Source organism: Desmodus rotundus, chromosome 12 (assembly GCF_022682495.2).
Source record: "Desmodus rotundus isolate HL8 chromosome 12, HLdesRot8A.1, whole genome shotgun sequence".
Taxonomy (NCBI): domain Eukaryota; kingdom Metazoa; phylum Chordata; class Mammalia; order Chiroptera; family Phyllostomidae; genus Desmodus; species Desmodus rotundus.
In genome coordinates, this window is record NC_071398.1 from 97,302,482 (window position 1) to 97,328,792 (window position 26,311).

A 26,311-nucleotide genomic window follows, 5' to 3' on the forward strand; every position below is an offset into this window, starting at 1 on the left:
GTCTCTACTGTCTGCTTTAGAACTGGAGTCACCTGTGTCTAGCTGAAAGTGACAGAGGCTATACTTAAATGTCATACATTTACTGTTAAGTAAGACACTCCTTCTCCTCCAACTCTGTGTGCCTGAACTGGTTTGACAGGGCGGGACTATCCACGCAGCGAAGCCGCCGGTCAGCAAGCACTTGCACGGAAACCACCCTCGTTTCTCACTCGCCTCTGCCCACCTGGGGTGCGAACTGTGCAGGAAATGGCTGGGTCATTCTCACAGTGGCGGGGGCTGACTGGAACTGCTTCTGATAGACAATGCTGCTCATTTTGCTGGACTGGCTGTTCGGACTTGTGGAAGTGGCCCTTGGAGAGAAGTCGTCACTGGTCAGTATGGCAGTGCCAGGCAAGGATGCTGTTAGATTCCTAGACAGTGCGCTTGGCAGACTCAGAGATTTGAGTTGTTGGCGAGGATTTACCATGGAGAGTTACCAAATGTCACAGAAGTAGGGAGAAATGGCAGGGGCAGAGGTGAGAAAGGACACTGGCTACATCATTTGCCCTGTATTTAAAAGTTTTTCTTGCATTAAAGCATACCGAATACATTCTTAATAATTCAACAGCTTAACATTTCAGACAGAACTATCAGGCTGTCTGGTGCTTACCACAGGACTGGCGACACACTACGCATCTAACAAGCAAACGGTGCTCAGTTATTTGGGAATTCTATAGCAAATACAAATGCCCGTGTTACCGGAAGGGACTAGAGGTGGGTGTGGTGCTTCTTCCGCTGATTGGAGGTGTGCCTGGTTTTATATCAATGCCACTTCCAAAGGCCTTTAGTTCCATTTCAGACATCTGAGAAAGAGCATAAAATAAACCTAACATTTCTGCAATCCCATAAGCTAACATGCTATGTTTAGTATTCTATATATGAAAACTTAATCCAGTAAAGGGCAAAGAACCTCAGTACCAAAATTCTGTAATTAGTTTTCAAATACCATGAAATTAACAAGGTCAAATTTGTGGCTGAAAAGTCTCAGAGGCGGTGTATACACAATTCTCCCACAAAATTGGTGAATTCTTTGTTCTGAGGTAACACACAGAGGAGCCAAATACATTTAAAGAATGCTGGGGCCTGTGATTTCCCAGGGGCGGCAACACCATCGTATTTTAGTTTTACAGACCACACAGGGCACACCTGCATCTCCCGTCACTTACTTTCCCTGTGGCTGCGATCATGCTGTGCTGGGCCCCCGCAGGGACCAGCCCCCGGAAGGGCTGGCTGGCTTGTGCAGGGCGCCCCAGGCTCTGGGCCTGGGCCTGGGGGGCGGTGTGCTGCAAGGGGGGCTGCAGAGCCTGAGGCAGAGCGATCAAAGGCTGCCCCGCGGACCCGAAGTTCGGCAGGGAGAGCTGGGGTGCAGGCAGAGGCACGGTGACCTGGGACACAAGCAAACCGAAACTGGAGCGAGTGGCACCTGCTGCGCACGTGCCCCACTGCCCACAGCACAACTCTTCACAACTCTGCCCATGACTGGAACCAGAAGACAGTAACCTAGTAATACGTTTCCCGTATCAACCTGCTGCTTAGTGATTGTCTCCATTCTTTTTCTAAGGGTTAACAGTGTAACAGATTGGCAGCGGAGAAACTATTTAACTGAAATAATTATAACTGTCTTTGAAATAATCACAGAATACAATAAAATCATGGGATACATTGTAAGAAAGTAGTGACAACTTCCCAAGTACCATTTTATTTTGAGTGTCAATGAAGTTATATATTTGAGTTGTCACTCCTGAAATAGCCACCAAGAACAGTTACCCCACCGAAAACTACTATTACAATCACACACGTAGGCAACAGGCAACGTTGCCGTCCGCCCTCTGCTGCACGGCCCTATGTATTACAGTCGCCGGTGCAGCGGTCTTTGGTTTCCCTTCCCTCCAGCACAAATGAGTTAAAGCCTCCATCACATTGACTTATAACTGCACATCCCTAATGCTTTCAAACGTTTACATTCATGGGGTCCTTTGTTAAAATAAACAATCGCATGGAAACCCTTTACAAAAACTAAAATAGAAAGAGCTGACTCAAGTCAGAGAGGGGAGACGGGCGTTGTGGAACCTACCAGTGGCTCCCATGGAAGTCCTAGGCCATCTCGGAGAAAGCTACCACACATGTCCCCATCTCGGTTCTATTTAAACTCCCACACAAGAGAAGAAACAACAGTAGTAGTAGTAACGAAAACTGAGGAAATTTACCATGCCATAGTTTACCTGCTGGAGAGCACTCGGTGACTGGGCAGTGTTATAGAAGTTTGTCTGACCAGGCTGTTGTACTTGTCCAGAATAAAGATTTGAAGCCTGGGTAAGATTTGCTCTAGCCTAGAAAACAGCAGTAAGATCTTTAAGGTTATGGCTTCAGAGCGATCTTGTAAGAATTCAGTATTGGACAAACAGGAAGACCACTGTTTTTTCATTGTCGTCTTTTCATTTTCTTTAAAAACTGTCCTTAAGTTGTCTGCTGCATGAGAACACAATGACACCTGCTCTAGCCCCCAAGGGACTTACCTGCAGAAGGTGCGTGTCCATCAGCTGTGAAGCCCCCAGCCCTGACGCCTGGCCCAGCTGGTGTTCGTACAGTATGGGAATAGGCTGAGTGCTGGAAGTTTGTTGAAAGGCAAGACCCGACTGTGCCTTGGCAAGTTCCTGGTGCTGGACTGCTGGGAAATTGTGAATGGCAGTGCCAGAAAGGACCACAGATGGCTGGGACAGGCTGCTCTGCATGAAGGCCGGCTGAGATCTACACGGGTATTGAAGCGAAAAGGCTGTGTCAGAAGTCAGTTCTATCTGGAATCTGGAAACCTTAAGAGTGAGTGGCGTAAATGCCAAGTGCTCTAATGAACATAAAAGAGGCAGAGAACAAAGACCTTGTCTGAGGTGCTTGTTTTAAGACTTCCAGCCCACTATACAAGGAGGTTCCATGTGTCAAAGGTCTGGAAAAAGGTTTCCTCTTCCTAGAAACTGAGGTTTTCCCTCCTCTTGAACAATGAGAATGATTCTCGTCTCATGTCCTCACTAGCAAGCTCGGAGCCAAACCTACCATCTCCTCTTTGGTACTGATTCTGCCTTTAACTTACAGCACCGACAGCTCTGACTTTCTTCACCTGGATTTCAGGACTTCCCCTCATATGCTTCTTACAAGAGGCCTCAAGACCTCCATGGAATGAAGCGGAGTTCTAGTTCTCATCAGGATTATTCATGAAGTACTTTTTAAAAAATATATTTTATTTATTTTTTATAGAGGGGAAGGGAGAGAGATAAACATCAGGGTGTGGTTATCTCTCACCTGCCCCCCACCCCCCACACCCTGCGCAGAACGTGGCCTGCAACCCAGCCATGTGCCCTGACTGGGAATTAAACTGGCGACCTTCACATTCTCAGGCTGGCACTCAACCACTGAGCCACACCAGCCAGGGCTTTAAAAAAAAAAAAAAAAAAAAACCTGAGTTACAATATGTTAAACATAATGATTTGGTATTTGTATATTGCAAAATGATCAGCCCAGTAAGTCAACACCCGCCAGCATAGTCATACCTTTTTGAAATTCTAACTTTTAAGATCTACTCTCTTAGCAACTTTAAAGTACATGACACAATATTACGATCAAAGGGTGTGAGACTGCCATTTATACAATAAATAAGTCACAAGGCTGTAGTGTACACCATGACAACAATTTGAAAACCATTAAAAAAATTCAATGCTGAAATAACCCTCAGGAGAGAGGCCTCCAATCCATACTTCATAAAATGCTAAGATGAAAAGGAAGTACTAAAGTAGTGGTAAAGATAATATAACCAATAACATTTTACTTTGTTAAAATGACATGTGGCAGGACAGAAGCCACTACACAGGAGTGTTAATCCAGGCCACAGGTGGCAGACACAAGGCCTGTGCAGGCCACCACATTTTATCCACCCGGCACCTTGTTTCTACCCAGCGGCAGGGCTGAGTTCTCGCTGAACTGTTAAGGAGTAGTTAAATTTATACAGTCTGAAAGTACATTTGGCTCTTTGAAGGCAACAGCGAGGCTGATGTGGCCCCCAGTGAAACTGATTCGACACCCCTGATCTAGGGTCACAGGTAATCTTAACAATGTCTCCTTGTAATTTATGCTTCAAATATAAAACGGGAAAACATAAACACATGGTAAAACTGCGCTGAGAGAAATTAATCCAGGGATTCCCTATTAATAAACACAAACTAAGCAGGCTGAGAGCAAGGAGCAGCAGACAGATGTGGTGCAGCCGCGGCCTGCGCTCAGAAGCTCCCCCTGGGCCTTCCGAGCCAGCAGCCACCACCGCACGTGAAGCTTACACTGCACTCCTACTGCAGGAGGGGTCGGCTGTGCCTCGGCCGCTGTCAGGGCGGGGAGTGCTGATGCAGCACTGGCCCTCTGCCTCCGCGGCCATAAGCACTGACCTCTGTCAGAGCTGGCAGGGAGCTGCAGCTTTTCAACGTCTCAAGCAGCTGATACCAATGGAAAGGAGACTGGTTTGTGTGATTGAATCTGTTTGCTCTTTCTGAATTAGAAATTTTAAATTTTTATTTTTACAACAAATTCCAAGATAACCCCAAATTTAGTAATACAAAAGAGAGCCTCTAACTTCTAGTTGGGGTAAATAGTTTTACTTTCACAGGTCGACAATCTCTTGGAATAAGCAAACCAAACAATGGGGTAATACCAGAAAATAAAACATACTATATAACTAACTATACAGATGTACTAAATTCTACTGAAGAATCTCTCATCAAAAAATAAAAGCGAGCACCACGTTTTTAAAGTTTACTGACAATCCTGCTCTGTTAAGGAAGGGCAGGCAGCTGACCCCAAGCCGGTACAGGATTATAATTTATGTAATCTAAAAGAAATGAGCTATGTCAGTGACTTCCAACCTTTATCATCTCAGGAGACACACATACTAGTCACTAAAATTCTGCAGCACACCGAAAAATATTTTTTGTTGATCTGACAAAAAAAAAAAGTATTTTGATTCATTCACATTGGACAACTATTATATTGTTACATGTCCAGCTAAATGGCTGTCATTTTTTAAATTTGAGCATCCAAAGAGAAAGAGGTCAGTGCCCAACTAAATAGTCAGGGACTGCGTCTTTAAAAATGCTTGCGGCATGCCAGTTGAAAATTGCTGAGCTTTATCAATCGATGCCAAGTCTAATTTACAAAGTGTGGAAATTCTATCTGAACCACATCAAGACCCAACACATTTCTAAAAGCAAATGCATAACTCTGCAACCTTCCTAAGCTGCCCTGAAAAGAATTTAGTTTTCCTTTCAAGGGTTTTATTGCCACCACAAGTAGGGATGACAGCAGCCTTGCCGTGAGTGCTGCTGCCACCAACTCTTGTCCCCAGACTTCCACTCTCATTAAATTAGAGATGAGACACGCCTGTGGTTGATATGGGCTGTCACTTATCTGTAGTGTAACCTTAGGTTAAAACAACAATACAACAAACCAAAAGAAACAACCCCTTCAAGCCCCAACCTCCCCGTCAAATGGGGATGACTCAGTCCTCGGGAGATGCTGTGTGCAGACTAACTTCATGAGTTGCTGCGTGCAGCGGCTGCGCAGCGACCACTCGCATCATTGCGACTTCCCGTCTTTGTCTGGCCCCTGACTCCTCCTCTGCCCTGGCCTGCGCTCCGACAAAGCGGACTTGGGTTGTTAGTCGTTAGCAGCAAGACGGCACTTGCACTTCCGAGACCCTCAGCAGCTATCTCGTGATTTTAACTGCCCTGGGATTGCTGTGACCCTCTTCCTCAAGAAGCTCCGAGGCTTGACTTTGTTCAGTCAAGTCTGACCGAACTGACCAGAGTTTGAGGTTCACGACATAATCTACCTGATTAACAACATAATGCAGTTTATAACAAGTTCACCCTAGCTTGTATGGCGCAGGAAGAAGCAGAGGGATATGGCAGAAAAGCTCAGCAATTACAATGTCTCCAAACCACACACACACACACTTTGAAGTGGTTACCTATAGGGTTGTAGGGAAGAGCCGAACAGTTCCTGAGCCTGGGAGACGGCGGGCGCAGCCCCCAGACTCAGCTGGGCCTGATGCTGCCCTTGCAGCGGGGCGTAGATGGGGATCGGGATCTGCTGCACTGAGGCGGGCTGCCGAGCAAGGAGAGAGCGGTGTGTGAGCGCCGCGGACACAACTCACGACAGGGGAAAAATAAAATCAGCTACGAAAACAATGAAAGATTCAAGCCACGTACCAGTTTCCTTTGAAAACAAAACCAAATGTAAACATTTACCTTCTCCTTTCAAGTCATTACATGATTCTACATTGTTAACCATTAAGCCTTGGAAAAGTTTGGGAAGGTTTTAACACTGGTAATTATGGGCTGCCCCAAACCGTTAAAAGAAGTCTGTAATTTCAAAGAGTCTATTATTTGTAGCCCAAGATAACTGTTACACCATAAAACCGCCAAGGAGCAACCGCACGACAGGAGGAGCCTCTGGTGCCCACCTGAGAAAGGCCTGGCTGGAAGCCCTGCTGCTGAGCCAGCGATGGCGGGGCCAGCCGCGCGTGCTGGGTGTTGAACAAGTGGCTGGTGTCCATGTAGAAGGCTGGGATCTGAGCTACACGCCATCGGGAAGAAACAAGCAGTCGTCAGTGTCTCGTCTCAGAATTTAACGCCTCGGTCTATGAAATTAAGGCGACAACTCTCTAGTACCGGCGAAGATGTAGAAAAACGGACTCTCTCATGCGCTGCCAATGGGGTGTAAACTAGTCACATACTATACACTCCACCAAAATTAAAAAGGAACCTGCTGAACAGCAAACCCACTCCAATTTTAAATCTATCAACTAGAGTTTAGCAAAATATTTAAAGATCTGACATTTAATAATGGAAAGAATTTAGTACAGATTTTTAACAGATTTCTATGTATTATACACACTATTTTGCAATTTGCTATTTTTGTTTTGAAGAACCTCCCATACTGTTTTAAATTTGCCACCATTATAAATGGTACTGTAATGAATGAACACCCGTATACACATATCTCTGATTAATAAATGTTTATCTGTAAAAAAGTAAACTTATTTATCTGAAACAGATAAACTTATTAACAATGACATTGTTACTACCGTATGTACACATAGAATATCCTGAGAAACTTTTCTAAAAGAATTATGACAAACTTATATGCTCACCAGCAAGGTACTTACTAAGAGACCAATAAAATATCAATGATCCTTACAGATACTGGGTATTAAAGATGCTGGTTATCAATTGTTCTACTATCGTCCACATGGAAAGGCAAGAAGTAGCCTCACTGTTATTTTGAATTTAATCATTAGCGAGTTTGAGTATTCTTTAAATGTTTACTTACTATTTAGCTCAGATTAACATTGTGACATTTAGGAATACAAGTTACCCCACCCTCAATATATAATTTTTTCTCCTTTGCTATTTTCTTAGGTTTATTCTTCCCCATGAAGTTTATTAGCTGGCAAGTTTCAGATAACAAACTTCTTTAATGACTGGAATAATATCAAATGTGTAAGTTATTTTTCACGTCGTTAGACACGAACTTGTCTAATACATGTGTAAGGAACAACTGCCAAGAGCCCCAGAATGCTTATCAAGAAGAGAGCAGTCAATTCTTTGTGGAAATAAGTTTGCAAAGCAGATAAAAAATATTTAAGCTGGAAAGGGTAACTAAGGAGAGAAGAAACAAGCATTTGGAAGTCTGCATTCCCGAAACTCCTTCCATTCACGTCTAAGCCCACCTGCTGCAGACTGGGACACGTAGACCTGCGGGCTCTGCTGCTGCTGGGCGATGAGGGAGGGCATGCAGCTCAGCTGTGAAAAATGGCTGGCGGAGGGCAGGCTGCTCGTCTGTAACTGCTGGGGTTTCACTTTACAAATATTAGGAGGGTCTGATGTGGTTGTAGATTTTGTGCTCAGAGAAGAGGTAGTGTATGTACCAGCTCCTATATTTGGAAGAGGGATAAAATAAGGCAACAATGTAGTATATTTTAAAGTGCCACTGCTGTTGAGAGTAAAATAACTCAAGTGCCAACCGGAAACTGGAAAATTAATGTCTATGGCCCCATCATGTACTTAGAAGCTGTGCGTACCCCAGGCTAAAAGGAGACGTGTCATTATTATAATTATCTCTATCTATGGCTCTCCCTCTTCACTACCCCTTGTGTGTAGGGAGACACAGAGAGAGAGAGAGAGAGAGAGAGAGAGAGAGAGAGAGAGAGAGAGAGAGAGAGAAGTAAGTGGCATTCTACAACTTGAAAGATCAATGATTTCTGGTGATCAATGACCTCTAATGACTGCAATACTGGAGCAAATTACAGCACCGGTATTTGATGAAAAAGGGAGATGGAGCAATCATTTACTGCCAGACAACTAGTGGTGCTGTATCTAAGAGAGGACCCAGATCAAGGGTCCTCTACCCTTGCACTTCAGTCTCCACCAGCAGGATGGCGGGATTTTCCTCATGGAAAAATTTATCCTAGTCAAGGGACCATGGAGCAACTACATAGACCTGGAAAAAAATGAAGTTGCTGGGTTCCAAAGGAAGAACTAGGAAGCTCTGTAGCCCCTTTATTTCCTAATGTTCTGACAGACCCTCCTGCAGTGGACTGGGCTCAAGCAAGAGCCAGGGGGCAGAGCTGGGGCAGGGGATGCTTGCACAGCAGCAGACACAGAGTTGGAAGACTCTTTTTGACTTGAATCTCTGGGTTTGTCTTAATAAATAACAATACACACTTCTGACTCTAAATAATATCAAAATAACTGTAGTATAATCCACAGATCGGTTGTTTTGGTACTTAAAACTAGCAGAGCATGCCAGAAAAAGAAAAAGCAGTATTGCCATCAGTAAGGAAGACCAGTCAGAAAAGGTAAATTCTCTGCGGCGTGTATTTTATAACCACTGGGAAGGAGTTTTGTCAGTGCTTTGGAAACGTTAGAGAATACTGGGAAGCTTGAAAGAAACACACTATGGTGAAAGGGCGTGTCTCCCCCCAGAGCTGAGCGTTTCAGAGACAGCCCCTGCGGTTCTCTGAGAACTGCAAAGCCTCCCGAATGGCAGGACTGCACACCAGTGAGAGATTAAGGAAAGAAGATCAGCTTTCTGACTTGGGGTGCTGAGGGACTCTCCATAAAAACAAACAACAAAAACCCCAAAACCAGTGGAGATCATCTACTCAAAAAACTGGAAATTCTCTACTCATAACTTCGCCAGAAAATGTTAACCCAATAGATTTAGGCCAATACCTCCTTCAAATTAGGTACACACTCAAAAACTTTAAAAGCTATATGACTGTTTTATCTTTGAGTTGGTTTAATTAGCTGTGTATGAATTCATAAGTAAAAATCAAGACGTAAATTTTAGAGGAGTATTTAGAGAAACATGGTAAAACATGGAGAAACATTTTCTTCACCAGTTACTTATCAGCATTCACACTGGGGGATAGGGTGGGGATGGGGGAGAAAGGAAGGTCCAGCAGAGTGTTTTAGGAAGCCATCAAGTAGCATTTGCTAAACGAAAACTGGGAGAGGGCAAAGAGAGGGGCATGGCAAGAAGTTACCATTTACAACCTGACATCTTTTGCAAACAACACAGTTTTGGGGGACAGTAAACAGAAAGCCACCCTGAGACACTGGCACGAACTGAAGGTTCTTAAAGGGCACAAAGACTTTCCACCTGACAGTGACGTTGTGGGGGTGACTGAGGCGACAGGGATCTGCGGCATGGATGCACTGGAGAAGGAGTTGTAATTCGCACCGCTGGGCCCACTGGCACTACTGCTGACCCCACTGGCAATCGGAGGGGCTGTGGAAGTTACTGGAGAGCCCTTTTCCCTCACATTTGGAGAATTCTCCCATGCCTTCCGGGCAGACTCCATCTGCAATGAAACGGGAAACAAGTCACTATGCTGACATAGAATATGTATATACATACATATGTACATAAATATATTGCACATGTGTACATATATCTATATTTAAATTCCAAAATAATCTTTCAGTAACCACAAAAGTAAAAGATGAAGACCCAAGGGATTTCAAATCTTTCATTTCCCCCCTGTATCTCCGCTTTTTCACTTAAATTGGGAGGCAGTGGGCTTTAATGATGTCTCTCGAGAGCTTGTTGACAGCTCTGGCAAACAGGCCAGGGGAATATAATGGCACAGCTCCAGTATCACCTAGACCCGAGTCCCTGCCCTGACCAGTGACTAAAAAGCGGAGCTACCAGGCCCCTCCAGGACTGAGCTGAGGCTCTGACCAGCAGGAAAGGCACCAGGGGCTCTCCACCAATACCCGCAGCCTCCGTTCATTCTTTTTAGACCAACGGTTTCCAAATGGCAGGTGCCAGGCACCTTTTATTTGGCTGTTTTATGCCAAATAAAACAGTGTTTTAAAAGGTAATGCAGGCCCTGGCCACCGTGGCTCAGTGGGTTGGGCATCACCCTGCAACCCAAAAGTCATGGGTTCAATTTCTGGGCAGGGCACATTCCTGGGTTGCAAGTTTGGTCCCTAGTTGGGGCATGTGCCAAAAGGCAACGGATCAATGTATCCCTCCCTCTCTGGAATCAATCAATCAACCAAAAATAAGTAAGCAGACACTTGTTTCTCATCGAGGCCTCCAGCACATTTCAGGTACTGGCCGCACCATTTGTATTTGGGGCTACTGGTTCTAGTTGCAGTCTCCTAGCTTCTGAAAAGATGGCGAACTGGTCTGACTTCAATCTGTTTTCAGTGTCTCTAGAGCAGTGTTGCTCAACAGACATAAAAATGCAAACCACATATATAATTTAAAACTTAGTAGTTGAATTTAAAAAAATAAAGAGGTAATACTAATTTTGATAACATTTTAGTCAACTCAATATAAAAACCTGTTAAGAACATAAAAGTTGAGATGTAGTAATTTTTTAAAAAATTACTACCGTTTCAGACCCAGTGTCCATTTCATTGCATACTGAGGTGCACACCTCCCCTCAGTCAGACTGGCCCCACGCGGCGCCAAGGTACTCCCTGCCCCCGCGGGGCTGCGAGCACGGCGCAGACCCTCACGGCCCCACGGCTACCTGAACAGGGAGGAAAGACACACACACACACTCGGAGGTTTTCAGTTCCACCAATCAAAGTAAAACTCAGTTGCCACATCTTACATGAGTGTACTACTTTTTAACAAGATTTTAAATGTCAGGGTTAGTAGGAAGTTTATAGGTTCTCTGTACCAACTTCTAAAATTTTAACCTTATTTCCACTGTAAGAATTTGAGAAATACTACATGCCCCCTGCTTTCCTTTTAAAACAGACATAATATATAAATTAACCTTTTACAACAAATGCTTATCTCTATAAATTCAAAATACAACATACTTTAATGTTTGCTTACATCTTTTCCTCACCAGCACCTTGCTTGCTAGTTTCACATGTGTTTTGTTTTAAAACAAAAGTTGTTTGAAAATTTTGGGTGTTGTGTTGAAAAACAACTTAATGCAATTTCCTTATACAATCAGATTTTGTGATTTGGAGCAATTTTATGCAGTACAATGCCTTTTATACCAGTTTTATGGTGCTGAAAGCATAAATCAGAGCTAATCAAACTTGCATAATACATAGGCCATGTACACTTGGCTTTATTTCATTTCTTAAACAGCAGGATAATTTAGATTCTAATTTTGGAAATTCAAGGGAATTAAAAAGTACAGTTACTTAACTGTACTTTCCCCTTGGTAAATACACTGTCAATAATATCCATAATAGAACTTTTCTATACCTTTTATGTTACCCCAGTAGATGTCAGAAGTAAAAATAAGGATACTAGGGAAAGTTTTAAGTTAATGAAATTTAATTTAAGTTCATTTTAATTCTAACTGTATATTATTTCTTCTTGAAGTATTAAAAACATTGAGTGAAAGGCAATGTTAAAGGGTTTTTCTGAAGAATTAACAACTGGCCTAAAGGATAATTAACATTGTATCTGTTTATGTGACATTAGACCATTGTCTTGAATAACATGAGACACCATGTGCAATGCAGATGGAGGCTGTCGTTCTGGTGGAAAGGCAACAGCGACACTGAGCAGGGACTGGCAGGAAACAGTAAGAACTGCGTGAAGACGTCGACGACACAGTGGTTGTCTTAGAAAATTTCGTAGTCTCAACATACATTCATTACGTCTCTCACAATGAAGCTGGGGGGCAAGTGGTCAGGAGGCTAGAGACTCAAACAGAAGGGTCTGGAAGTGAACACAGGCCACCTCCCAGAACAACGTAGTGGGCCCCTGCCCTCCAGTGCCACATTAGGAAGCCCTGTCGTTAACAGAGGTTAAATACTTGCCTTAAAAAAAGCCCTCATTTAATTCCATGTCTGCACTTTTGCAAATGACTAATCTTGGAATGAACTCATTTAAAATACTCTTAAACAACTCAACTGTAACTAAGCATTAGTAACATAGCTCAATATTATAAGGACAATAGGAGATAAAAAACAAGCCTAAACTTTACAGCAAAAAGCACTTGTCTAAAATCTCTTTTGCCTCCTCATTCAAAAATTATCCACTAACAATCAATTCAAAGTCACTTGTATTAATCTACTAGCTCTTCATAAAATAGTCTAACTACCACGCTGCGTTCATTCAATTCACACACGACTGATAGGACAGACAGAAAATTACCATTTTTATCATCATTTGTACTTAGGATAAAAACATGCAGTACCAAGCTAGTTGTGTTTTTGTGTACAACTAATATATTCAAAAATTATTACGATCTCTAAGAGGAACTTAGTACAAACATGGAACATAAATGCTCTCCTGTCATTTTAAGACCAAATTCACAAGCATAACAGGCCTCACTTTAGGTAGGAGGATATCAAATCACTGCTAAGTGGTATTAGAAGCTATTAAAAGTTTAAGGTGTAATTTGACATCACTCTACTTCCTCAGCTTAGTATTGTTGTTTACCATACCAAACCAGTAAACAAAAACACACATGCAAAAGAATATCGTTAGCGTATGTCCCCTTGCATGCAACAGTCAAGGACCTTTAGAGATGGTACATACCTTGAAGGTGAGGCTGAAAGTAGTGGGAGGAACTGGAGTTAGGCTGGAGCTCTGTTGTATAGTCTCCCTCTTAGGGAGGGGAAGGGTGTTGGGCAGGGGCACCTGAAAAGGCAGGCAACACAGATCACAATCTAACTAGCTAGGTCTGCTACAAAGCCCCGCTGAAGGCAGTGCTACCGTACCCTCTAAGGGAGTTTCATTTTTCGTCCGAGCCAACTGGAATTTTTGATTACTTAGAGTTACACTGTATTTGTGGTAGTTGATAATTTGGACATCTTAGATAAAACTCCTGAAGAGAAGTATCATCTGCCTTTCTATGGGTCGATTGAAAGAGTCTGTCCCAAATACAAGGTTGTGCACCTGAAGTCCACGCTTCTCAGTGTTACTTAGACTGACATTGTGTTACTGACTTCCTAAAGTGACAGCAATAACACGATCATGGCACATACTGTTAGACGCTTGAAGGCATTGGAAGTTCATGGCCCATCTCTCTTTCTTTCCTCTAAGTCTCAGGCCCTTGAGATTTTTGTGGCGCACCACTTGCTGTATGACTGATTTGGATGGCTCACTCAGATGCTCAGGAACAGTGACTGAGAAGGCAGGGGTGTCAGGTGGTCACTCTGAGACACTGGACTATGATGGAGATCCTAATACCATGGACTACTTAATGGAGATTGGCCATGCTATAATAATCTTCAAGACATTAAAAACAATGGTAATATCAGGTAATACTAACCAATAAATATCAACTAAGATCCGAAAAAAGTTTATTAAGCTTCAATAAGAGAAATAAGCCTCTTTTTAAAAAGACAGAAGTTCTCGCATAAAACAGATCTCCCAAACAGATTAATGAAGGAATCAGAAACGTTTCAAAAAGTCCTAAAATTGTGGACATTGTTTTTAACACTGAATTAACTAAGTTCAAAATCACCACCACACTTGACACAAGTAAGTAATACTGTGACATCACTCCAAATGGAGGGCCACTGAGAATGCTCCCTGACCCAGCCCGAGCTCTCCGTGTTCAAACACACTCTGGGTACGCTGCCCCGAATCAATGCACACAAGTCGCTACACACCAGAGCGGTCTCTGCCTCTCCGAGGTCTTTGCACCCAAGTCGCCACGCTCGTGGGACTCAAAAACCACGCAGAAACCATTCAAATGCTCACAAGCATTTTCAATGACTTTTAAAAGGGACTGAGAATAATCTTTCCGTCATTTTCCCTATTTCATAAATTAGCTTTTAGAGCGTAGTTTGCCAGAAAAGCATCATATACTTTCTTGAAAAAGTAACACACCTAAGCCCTGGCCGGTGTGGCGCAGTGGATTGGGTGCCAGCCCACGAACCAAAGGGTCATGGGTTTGACTCCCAGTCAGGGCACGCGCCTAGGTTGCGGGCCAGGTCCCCAGTGTGGGGTGCGTGGGAGGCAACCACACATTGATGTTTCTCTCCCTCCCCTCTCTAAAAATAAAATCTTTAAAAGAAGAAAAGAAAAAAGGAACACCTAAGAAATACTCTGTATTTTTAAAACAGAGCAAAGACACCACAATTCAAGCATGATTAACTGAGTGTCACTGATTCAGTGTTTGACAGTGATTGACAGTGACATCAGCCAGCACGCACTTTGCCAGTAAGTCTTTTTGTCCTTCCCAAGTTTTCCATTACTTCCTGTAGGAAGTTAAACAAATTCTAACCTTTCTCCAGAAGTTCAGAGCAATGGTTTTGGCACATGAGATGAAGTTTTAAAACAGCTAAAAGTTAGACATCCTACATTAATTAGCTCCTAGACAGCGCTACCATCACCAAGGGAAACGTGCGATGCACTCTTTTTTCTCCCTCTTCCTCAGCTACACAGTAGGGGTCCTTCGGCTGGGAGACAAAGTTGGATTAAATGGCCCTTGACACAGGTCGCCTCTCTGAAATTCTATATGCTTGATGCTAAGGGAACAACAGAAAGCACAGGCAAAACTTTGCACAAAGACATAATCAAGATTTTTATTCTCAAAACAATATAGTTAAAGCCTGGTGTGAGATACTTCTAAATATATCTACAAAGGCTGTTTTTGAAAACACCTTTGCTTATTGTAGAGCGAAACATTTCAAAGAGAGAGCAGCTGACCAAACTTCCACTATCCCAGTCCTCCAAAACAAGGGCCACACATGTAACTCCTAAAAGCTCCTCTACCACACGGGTCACTTAACTTCCTTGGGTGTTCAGTTTGTCAGTGGACTAGGCAAAGTGACGGGCTGTGATGATTTCTAACATAATTCTGAATTATAACCTGGTTGCTCTGGGAAACTAGAGCCAAATTTACATGACTTGTTATCACCTTTTTGTAAAGGCATTATAGCTCAGTCTTCACAACAGGTATATTATTGTTAAGGTCCCGTGTGAAAGGGAATAGCTGAATCTTTGGTAACACCGTTTTGAGTAAGCTTTCACCGCATTATAAAAAGGTTTCATTTAAGAACAAAATGACCAAAAACCAGAATGTTGAATCTATAGAATGTAACAACTAAGAACAAAAATTCTTACCCAAACCAGGTTAATAGGATTAGTACTAAGGAAACCCAAGCCCAAGCACCACACTCCTTGTTCTTAAATGGAATGCAGATGGCTTTTAGGGAAAAACCAAAAACTCGGTTTAACATTTTTGCTAATTGTCATTGTATTAGAGCGCTCCTCAACACAAATCTGCTACCACCTCTTCCCCGAGAAGAGTTAGGCGTTGGTCACACGGTATCTATTAACAAGAGCCATGCTCCTGTCCCAACTCCGCCGCACCTGGTCGATTACTTACATTATTAACCAAAGCATCCTCCATCTTTGCATTATTAGTAGCCACAGTGTTAGGCAGAGAAGAGGAAGGTGTAGTATAGTCTGTTACAGACTCCTGTGGAGTAGTAATAGAAAAAAACACGTTTCAAACTGAACTAATGAGTCACCTCCTAATGACAGCCTAACAGTTACAACGTTTTGGAAGAAAGCAGGGGAGAACAGACCGTAAGAATCAACTACCTCCAATCTTAACAAATACCAGCAGTGGGACAAAACAAGCATGGAACCACCACTGAAATGATACCACTTCCACTCCTGCTGGGGCCTGTACAATTTAAAAAATGTACTAAAAAACAACAAAGAAGAAGCACTGCATGGTATCAGGAGGTTGCCAACAGTACTAAATGTTTAATTTCTGTAGATTACTAAAGGAACTCTGTGTGGGGGTCTCATACTCTGTCATAATCTACAGCTTACTTTCAACCATTCACTTTTATTCTCTTCAAAATAAAATAATGTAAGTAAACGAATGTCAAGATCTTAGCCACTTCAATTCATTAGGTTTTAAGATAAATTTCTTATCATCCTGAAACTCTTTTAAATATGGTGGAACTGAATCACATGAACTTCTATGAGAGAAATACACAAATAATACCAAGAGTCTACCCACCTTTCTTCTCAGTGAGTACGTATCCCAGGAGGGCTGACAGAGATTTGCTACTGCCACAAGTGTGAGTCCCTTTGGGTTACCCCGTGCAGTGAACTTATTTAACGAGCTTTAACCCTATGTACCTTTTGTTCAAGGTGGTCCCTAAGCACAAGGCAACTACTTCCTCCAGTGCTCACCCAGTGTAACAGTGATCTGGTCCAACCCTGGAAGAAAACTGGCTGATGTTTGCTTTAGTTTCCAACTTCAAAATCTCACTAGTGGGCAAAATAAGGGTCCGCTGCAACTCTATTAACAAAAGAAAAAGTAATGCAGATCGACCCTTTCAAAGGCTACAGACCCAATGAAAACCACTGTACTCTTGTGGAGACATTTTTCACTTTTGACTACTGAATGATCTGGAAGAGTAAATTTTTACAGAAAGAAATCACTGTGAGGAATTTCTTTACATCACACATGCATACCATGGAACAAAGGCTTCTCTCTAGAATGCTGCAATAATGCACAGGGTGTGGAGAACTACCTATATGGCTCAAGGAAAAAAGTACACGGCTGCGGCTTTGGACACACTCTGCACGAGCTGCACTCGGAGCCCCCGCGCCGCTCACCTTCACGTTAGTGGCATACTCTGCAGAGGACACTGAGATCATCGTGCCGATCTCGGCAGACATCTCTGACGCTGCTTTGGTTTCCTTTGTTGTCGCAGGGTCTGCGCTTCTCACTGCAACAGGGCCCAGTTTCTCTTGTCCTTCTGGCTCCACCTGTTGGGCGTCTTTTACTTTCCTATTTTTCAGTGACCGTTCCTTTCCAATAGGACCAGGTTTATGTTCTTTGTTTTCTACTGGACTCAAATCTGGAAGCTGAAGTCAACGTTTATTAGCAAAAAGACACAATGATCAAAGGCATTCATTGAAAACAAAAATAGACTCAGAACTGTTACCTGCTCTCGTAAGTGTTAGTGGATTTTACGCAGTGACACCTGGGGTAAGAATTGTGTTTACCTTCTGGGCTTTGATGGGGCCTGCCCGGGGCTGCTTCTGCCGCTGCTCTTTAGGTTCAGGTATTTTGTCAGTAGTTTTCTCTGAAAGCACAGGAACAACTTCGTTTTCGTTCCCATTTGAAGCTGGAGCACCAAACTGAATTGTGTCGATTCCAATTTCAACTCCGCTTTCTTGACCATTCTTTGTTCTCTAGTAAGAGAATATTTAAAAACTTGCTATCAAAACAGAGTTCCGACTTGACAGAATGATTTGCGTAGCAGCACACATTTTAAAGTTTAATAGGAGGAAGTTTGAGGCAACCTACCTAGTAACCGAGATTGACTGACATTCAGTTTTAGGAGACCTTTTCCTTAACAACAATGATTTGTATGTTTTAGGAAACGAGTGATAAAATGAAAACTAGGATAAGACTCAAGTTGTTCAAGTCCTGGCTTTACGTGTCATGAGTGTGATCGCAAGCTAATCACAGCCTTAAGTTATTCCATCACTTAAATGTAAAAGCAACAAACACAGAAATACAACACCAGCAAGAAACAACAGATGAATGAATGAATAAATGAAAGGGGGAAAGAAGACAGCAATGCCAGTGTTGCCTACTTCTAAGTGTGGTTTGGAAGTAAAACAATGTACTTATGTAGCACCTTCCGTGTGCTGGCACTGACACAGACAGACCTGAGCAACCTAACTCACAGAACTTGCACTACAACGGACGGAGGAAAGAAACCGCCGAGAAGTGAGATGACAGCGATGCAATAACTGAAACATGGTTAAGCCACTTTAGGTTGGTGCAGGGAGAAAAGCCCCAGGAGGCCACACGGAACGTGTTTCTGGCAGAGCAAACATCTAGAGGAAAGGCCAAGAGTAAGGAAGGCTTGCACGGGTGGAGCGCCGCAGGTCAGGAACAGCAGCAGAAGACAAGCAAGCAGAGCACTAGACAACATAGGGCTCCGCAGCCAGAGGATGCTTGGAACAATCACTTAATCTTTTCCTGGCAGAACAAACAAAAAAACCAGGGACAAGTTCAACTTCAGGCCTCGATCTTATAATCGAATCACTACTTCATACCATTTCTGGCATCCCTGTGCTCAGTGTGCCCATCACCGCGTAAGGTTCTTGTTGCGTTTATCAGTGTGACCATGTCAACAGTGTTAATGAGGCATGTCATTCAGATTATTTTTAATATCTGAATATCCACTTTCAAATACAAGTAAACATCGATGTCACTCAGAATAAAACTTTCTACCTGCTTTAGTTCTATAGTAAGTTCAGCATAAATGTTAGTAGCAGAAGAGCAAACAGCAGTAATGACTGAAAGCTATTAATTTTATGTACCCCCCCCAAAAAAACTTATAAAGAATGACAGTTAATAGAACTATTAGTTTTAGGAAGACCATTATACCCTTTGAAATAAAAATGTTTAGAAAATATACATAATACAAAGAAGGAAAATAAAGCTTAGATTGTAATACCGATCTTTGTGAATCTACTTAGTGTAACTAACATTCATAGTATTAAAAAAAAATACTAATCATGAAGAAGTCTATTCACTAGTCATTCAAGAAGTCCCATGACAAATTTTTTTTCATCCGTGAATAAATTAAAAGTAAACTACCAACTTTGTTAATTAAAAAACTTCACCACAAGGAAATACTCCAAAGTCATGGACAATAAACAGTATCATCAACAAAATCACATTCTAACCAGAAAACATAACATTAAACAAATAGAATGGCGAAAAATGAGATACCAAAATATCTTGCTCCTCCAACTGGCTGAAGGTGAATGCAAGCAACCTTTTAGGATTGTAAAACTCGTAGCAGATTGCAAGAAAAACTTGCAGCTGAGAAATTATTATTCTTGCACTTTAATGTAATTTAAAAACCTGGACCAAACATTTTAAAATTATTAAATCCAGTGCACCCATCTAAAGCAAAGAAACTTTCTACTTCGTCCTTCATATCAGCCTAAAAATCTTGAACCTTCTGTGTAAGAAATGCTCTATGATTAATCATAATGTCAATACCAACAGAGAGAAGAAAAAGAATTCAACTGAGACCTTAAAATATGGAACCCAGTGACTGTTAATTCTACTTGTACAAGGAGTTTCTCTGTGGACCATTTAAAACAGATGACGAGGCCTACTCCAGACTCCTGTCAGAAGCTGCAGCGGGTGGGGGGCGGGGGCAGCAGACAGACTTCTTTAAAAAAACCTCAACTGTATCTTCACCTACTGCTCCATTTCTCTGCTCCTCCTTTATAGCAAAACTAAGTTCTCTATACTTATCTTTCCTCCCAATTTCCTTACATTACATTCGCCATGGCTGGGCTTTCATGCCTGCCTGCAACCCCACCTCGCCACTCACGTCTAGGTCGCCAGTGGCCTCCACGCTGTTAACCAAGGCCTGTCTGACTTGACCTTCCAGCAGCATCTGACACACTTGATTTATCGTTTTCTGCAAACTCATCTTCTCTTGGTTTCCAGGCCACTTTTCTAATCACTTAGCTTTTCCATCTCTTACATGCTCCCAAGACTTAAGCTTTTAATCTTGTTTCTTTTTTAACTACTTAGAACTCAGAATCCCTTGGCAATCTCATCCAACCACATCAAGTCAAGCAACATCTAGGGACTTTTAAATTCATGTCTCTGAACTAGATCATCTCCTCTGAGCTCACGTCCAACTATCTATCTGACAAGTCTACTTAGATGTGGAATCAACACCTGAAACCTGACTTGCCCCAAACTGACCTCTCTCACCTTCTCTCCCCATGCCGATCCATGCCATAGCTTCCGGATCTCAGCTGACAGAAACGCCACTCTTCTTGCAGAAGCCAAAAGCTTTGGCAAGAACTCGGACTTCTTTTGCTCCCATACCACATTTGATCCATCGGCGGCTTTGTCTGCTCCAAACACTCAGAAACCAACCACTTCTCATCCACCTCTAGTGCCACATCCCTGGACTAAGCCACCAGCATTCAGTCATCGCGACACTTCCCGTCGCCTACTCTCTTGTCCATGCACAGTATTCTTAACAGACAACACAGAATGAGCTTTTAAAAGTCAGATTCTAGGGCTCTTTTGCTCGGAACTGTCTATTGTCTTCCTATGTCTCCCAAAGGCCTTAGCGGATCCACCCCCTTTTACCTTCCCAACCACATCTACTGTCTTCATCCCTTACTTCAATTGGGCCACATGGACCTCCCTAGCCCTCCCCAAACACACAAGGCACGTTCCTTCTCAGGCTTCTCTATCTGCTATGTTCTGAAGCAGGAATTCACTTTTCCTCAGACAGGAGCTCTCTTACCTCCTTCAAGTCTTTAACTCCAATGTCTCCTAAGCAGCCTTTCCTGGCCACTCTATTTTACACTGTCTTCACACCCCTTGAGAAATCCCTCATGTACCCTCTCTGCATTGCTTTTAATTCAGCATTGATGTTCATCGCCATTTAATGCACTATATGTTTACCGTTGGCTCCCCCACAATACCATGGAAGCCACATGAACACAGAGCTTTTGGTCCACTTTTACCCCCTCCTTTTATAACCCCACAGGTTACAACAGCGCAGGCTACGCTGCCAGCGTTCACTGTTCGCTCACTGAATAAATGAGGAACTGCTCACTGAAGCAGTCATGTACCAGTAAGCACATTTGAGAAATTATGTTAGAACCATCTCCTGTGAACTCTGTGTCTAAGTAATCACACTGCCTAATTATTCACACTAAAAAGTGGTTAAGAAGTCCAGAAAATAAGTGTGCTGAAAAAACGTTAACCTTAAATGTCTAAACACAAGAAGCAGCTTACAATGCAGATACGCAGCGGCACCAGCAGTATTTGGGAACTTGTTGGAATGTCCTCAGGCCTCAGCCGAAACTCATGAATCGGAAACCCCAGGCACAGAGGATTCTGATGCCTGCTGACCTCGGGGAAAGGGCTTTAACAAAACTCTGCCCTCGTAACCCCACTGAGATCACAAGGGGGTCTGCTCCTACCTCTGATGAAGTAGGCGATCCAAACGACGTCAGAGGCTTATTCCAGGCACTGACTGATGGGGGCTGTGGTGGACTGATGGGCCCTACTGAAGAGAAGAAACCACAGGAAACGGGGCCGTTAAAATGAAGACGCTAATAATCCAATCTGTTTTCCCCTTTCTGTAACAGCAGCTACACAATGAAACAATTGTTTTCCACACCACACTCATCCCAAAACAAATATAAGTCCCCCAACATCATGTGTTGCTTTTATCAGCCTATAAAATACAGCTATTAAAAGTGTAACACACTTGTTTTAGAACAAAAAGGTTTTAGGAAAAGGAAAGGAGATGGCTATATAAACCCACACTAAATATACAAATAAAACGGAAAACAAACGCTGACATCCACGCCACTCTGCAGTGCTCACTCCTGCGCCACACACTTACATTTCTTCGAGATGTCACTCAGCACCGTTGGGGCAGCCACCTTGTTGTCCCACAGTTCAGTGGGGAGAGTGCCATGTGGCTGTGAGGTCTGGATGGCCTTTCCCGTGGCTGTATAACCTGTGCCGTTGGGTGTTTGAGCTGAAGGCAGTCTGATGGAAGGGGGTGGCTGCTGGGAAGACTGCGTTGTGCTCTGCAGGGGGCTCTGGACTGGTTTGTGAGTCTGTCCCTGAGTCTGGGGTGGGGCGGTGGGGCCGGGGCCAGGGCCTGGGACTGGGACTGTGACGAGGGCTGGGGCTGGGAGTGAGGCTGGGGCTGGGATCGGGGCTGAACTGGCTGGGGCAGTTGGGGTAGAACTGGCTGGGGCTGCTGGGGCTGAGCTGGCTGGAGGAGGAGCTGAAGTTGGTGGTAGGGCTGAAGCAAGAATGGGAATGGAGGCTGAGGCAAGGATGGGGACAGAGGTTGGGGCTGAAGCTGAGGCAAGAATTGGGGTTGGGGCTGGAACTGAAGGGGAGGAGGCTGGAGCAGGAGCCGAGGCTGGAGCTGAGAGTGGAGTGGAGGCAGAGGGTAGGACCGGAGCTGTGGCTGAGGCTGAGGCCAATGCCGGAACTGGAGCAGAGGGTGAGGGTGAGGCCGCAGTCGGCACTGGACCTGAAGCCGAGGATGACGCTGGACATGGGGCTGGAGCTGGAGCCTGTGCTTGCTGGGTCCCTGTAGCCTGTTTTTTGGCAAATCTTGGAGGAAGCTTAGAAGTCTGACTTCTTCCTTTTTCATTGGCATTTTTTTTGTTCCAGACCTTTAAAAATTGGTGGAAAACACTTTTTGTCAATAATGCAGCTATCAATAACAGCTCATAATATGCTAGCAAAGCCACCTGCTTCTAATTTAGCTCCTTTACTTTTCAAAACACGTACTTCACAGAGCAAACATGTCAAGGCTGCTAACGAGATTTTAAGTGATGAGAAGCCAGGATGCAATTGGGGAAAAAAGACAAATATGTGTTGTACATTCTTGATATAAAGGGCCACAATCTCTTTTCCATAATTCTGAAATTCAAAAAATTAAGTAAGTTTGCAATAAATTCATCCACCAGCAAAATCTGATCTGAGAAAAAGCTGCCGTCGACTTAACTTGTGTTTGCCAGAGAAGTATTAACTCTGGAGTTCTGGTGGGGTGCCGTGCCACACGGAATATATGCACTACTAGTTTTACTGTCCCCGAGACAGACAGACATAAGCGACTTCTGAAATTACCTAGTTCTATGCAATTTCTCTCAGTGTTACCGTCCACACAAGATTTTCAGTCTCCCGTTTCGCAGCCTTCTCATCTATTAGAGCTCCAGCACTGTGATTCATGTGTTCTACTTGTTTTTATCATGCATCAGCATTTAGCAAAATGGGTGTTTGGCTTGATTTCAGAGGAATAATTTATTTATGATATGTTTAACCAAGCGAACTAATTTAGATTACAATACAGACTTTTAAGTCAAGAATCTGCAATTTATTAAATCATGACAGTTGTGTCTGTTAGATTTTCAAGACACAAATCTTTTTAACTCTAATTCGGATGTGGAGCAACGTGGGGTAAACAGGGTGATTGGTACTGGAATGTAAAATATGTTGGTAAAGTAGAGATGGTCTGTGCTGAGCCAAACAGTGATTATATTCTATCTAAAATTCATCTCAATACTAGTTGCAAAGTTGTGAAAATCAACATTCTCAACACCCGAATAACAAATAGAGCCTTGACTTTCCAGATAGATAGAAACCTGCTAATATATATTGGGCACAAATGAAATAACCAGCAAGGGGCTGAAACACCAAACCTGTATGACTTGTTCTTCCTTCTTGCGGCGCTCCTCATCCTGCAACCGTTTTTGCTGTTTTTTGGACACCACTTCAGTAAACCCATCGTCATTCAAATTTGACTGCGGGTCTTCAACCACTGTCACTTCAGGATGGTCGTCAATTATAACAACGCCTATGGGTATGGACAGGGTTTAAAATACTTTTTTTAATAGAGAAGATAAATGAGACGTGCTTAGTCCGAAAGACAAGATTTAGTTCTTTTTTTTTCTTTTTCTCTTTTCTCTATGTGGGATGGTTGATCTTGAGCCTGCAGGGAGTAAGCTGGCCCCAGATTTCTCCAAGTCCACATTTCTTTGCCTCCAATTCTTACGTGTCCAAAGACAGGGAACCACAGACACGCCTTCATAGGAGGATGAAAGACAAGATCTAGTTCTTGTGACTCACAGTGTGTCCCATTTCTCGTACCAGACGATGTCCATTTATTAGTAAGACTTGAAAAGGTTTCATAAAGAAGGTTAGAAATAAAAGCCCTAAAATTATCTGCTCTGAGTGATATGTTTTTTTGTTAAGCAATACAGTGGTAATGTATTTCTACAAAACAAAATCACCCTATTATTGTCCAGTCAAATCCCTTTGACCCCACCCCTCCCCAGCCTGAGTGAGCCCCGCACCAGGCTGGAGAGACTACACGGCACTTTACCCCATCTGCACCCAACCACCCCAAGAGGCAGACACTGCTGCGTCTCTTTTTCCAAGGCTACAGTAAGCTCGGGTTTGCTCGGTGAGGCTGTGACTAGCCATGCTAACCTCATGGTGCTTATGGCTCATTTTATGTAGACCAGTGTCAACAGCGTGTGGTGGTTAAAAACAGTGGCGGGGATGTGCGCACATGACAACCCAGCACACGGATAACTCTCCTTGTTGTCTAGCTAGCAATTATTCTGGCTATCTTGTTAAAATTATCATATATCCCAGGTACATTAAACAATATGAAAGAAAGGAAAACAGTTCGGATACACAGTGCCTAACCGAGGTTTCCCATTCCTACTGCCCAGTTCTAGCTCAGTAAATCTCTCCATTTTACTCAGTGTTTCAAGTTTAAGTCTCATCTGGGCCAGTGAAAAATAGCTCCCTTTCACCTAAGTATCTACTCACAGACATTCCTTCACTTCCTCATCACACACTTTCTTCTTGCTTGTCATCCTTTGCATTTGATATCCTATCAGTCCATGGTTTTCTGAAAGCATCCATAGCAACACTGCCTCCTTTCCTATCATTTATTCCCTATTTACTGTATCTTAGATACCAATCTTATCAAGGTCCTAACTCAATGAGGCTTAACATTTCTTTAAGACACAGCACATATACACACATGTTATTTTAGTTCCAGTTACATCAGTGAGTGATTCATATTCAGCTTCTATTCTTTCCTTTTTTGAATGTCTTCATTTATAGCACCCAACTCAATGAAACAAACAGGTGAACGAATAAATGAATGAAACCTAGGACGTACTTGCGTAATTGTTGAGATCAAACTGTGACAGCGCATCTACTTTCTCTTTGGGTTTCTTCGGGCCTGCTTTGGGGTCTTCTCTTTTTTTTCCGGGAGCATCTTTGGAGTTCTTTTGTCCGGTGCCATTTGGCGCTCCCTCCTGGTGGTGTGCAGAGGTGCCACCAACAGTATCCACACCAGGGCTGCCTGCAGACTGCTCATCAAATGGCCTGTGGAGTATCAACGTGAGAGAGTACTAATTCCACACTCAGGGCGCAGGGGAGCTCTTTACTGGACGTGTTTAAAGTCTAGTCTAAGAAGAAATAGTGGTGGGACAGAAGACCCTAACTCAAAACCAACGAGCTTTAGTGACTTGTGTTGAGTAAAACGCCATTAAAACTGAGCTTTCCAAGGAAGGAGATGAACTAGCTCCCTAGAGTCCTTCTTTCCAGCAATTAAATTCTAGAATTCTAATCATTCCCCCTGAAGGTTCTTACTTTGTCTATTTGCCTAACATGTTATAAATGCGAAAGCAACATTTTTTATGGCAGAAAAGTTACAATGCGAGCTAGGCCAAAGTATTTACTACTAGATCTTCTCCACAAGAGGGCAGCATATGAAAGAGATTTGAAAAGCTTTCTTCTATGTAAGTTTTTTTTAAAGTTCAATAAGACTTGTACATTTAATGTAAACATATCAAAAACTTTTATATGGAGACAATTCACTTCACAAACCATATGTATGTCTACAGTTTCTGTTTCATAATAAAGTTTATTCTTGGGTTCATTTCATAAGTTTTATGAAAATAGACCATGGAAAATGGGTTTACAACTTCATTTTCATCTTAGCCTATACATTCACTAAAGATAAAAGTTCACCAGGTGCCTGAGACAAGCATGACCTCAAACATATGAAGGATGAATTCAATTCTTCTAAGCAGGACTCACAAACCATTCACTTTAACTACACCTGCTATTTCTGCAGGTTCAACACTGTCAGCATTTACATGGCAACCAAGTCTTACTCAGTAGTTGAAATCT

At 43.0% G+C, this 26,311-nt stretch overlaps 1 protein-coding gene and 1 non-coding gene across 5 annotated transcripts in view; both read right to left on the reverse strand.

Moving 5' to 3' along the window:
• PRRC2C (proline rich coiled-coil 2C) overlaps positions 1–26,311 on the reverse strand; it is a 76,697-nt gene that overhangs the window by 4,752 nt on the left and 45,634 nt on the right. For 3 of the 4 annotated variants that reach the window (XM_045189626.2, XM_024553468.3, XM_024553464.3), the window contains exons 17-33: positions 25,293–25,501; positions 23,797–23,951; positions 21,975–22,767; positions 21,547–21,632; positions 17,560–17,748; positions 17,167–17,418; positions 15,914–16,006; positions 13,111–13,212; positions 9,742–9,943; positions 7,808–8,011; positions 6,539–6,651; positions 6,044–6,180; positions 2,556–2,787; positions 2,262–2,369; positions 1,206–1,424; positions 739–842; positions 224–350 (exon numbers count right to left, since the gene is read on the reverse strand). In XM_045189626.2, the coding sequence (XP_045045561.2) occupies positions 224–350; positions 739–842; positions 1,206–1,424; positions 2,262–2,369; positions 2,556–2,787; positions 6,044–6,180; positions 6,539–6,651; positions 7,808–8,011; positions 9,742–9,943; positions 13,111–13,212; positions 15,914–16,006; positions 17,167–17,418; positions 17,560–17,748; positions 21,547–21,632; positions 21,975–22,767; positions 23,797–23,951; positions 25,293–25,501 (3,325 nt within the window). Of the gene's footprint in view, positions 1–223; positions 351–738; positions 843–1,205; positions 1,425–2,246; positions 2,370–2,555; positions 2,788–6,043; positions 6,181–6,538; positions 6,652–7,807; positions 8,012–9,741; positions 9,944–13,110; positions 13,213–15,913; positions 16,007–17,166; positions 17,419–17,559; positions 17,749–21,546; positions 21,633–21,974; positions 22,768–23,796; positions 23,952–25,292; positions 25,502–26,311 lie in introns of all 4 variants that reach the window. The other variant, XM_024553446.3, reaches the window with a different exon arrangement.
• LOC112299206 (small nucleolar RNA SNORA38) lies at positions 24,062–24,192 on the reverse strand. Its single transcript, XR_002974236.1, has one exon. It is a non-coding gene; the product is annotated as a small nucleolar RNA SNORA38 (small nucleolar RNA).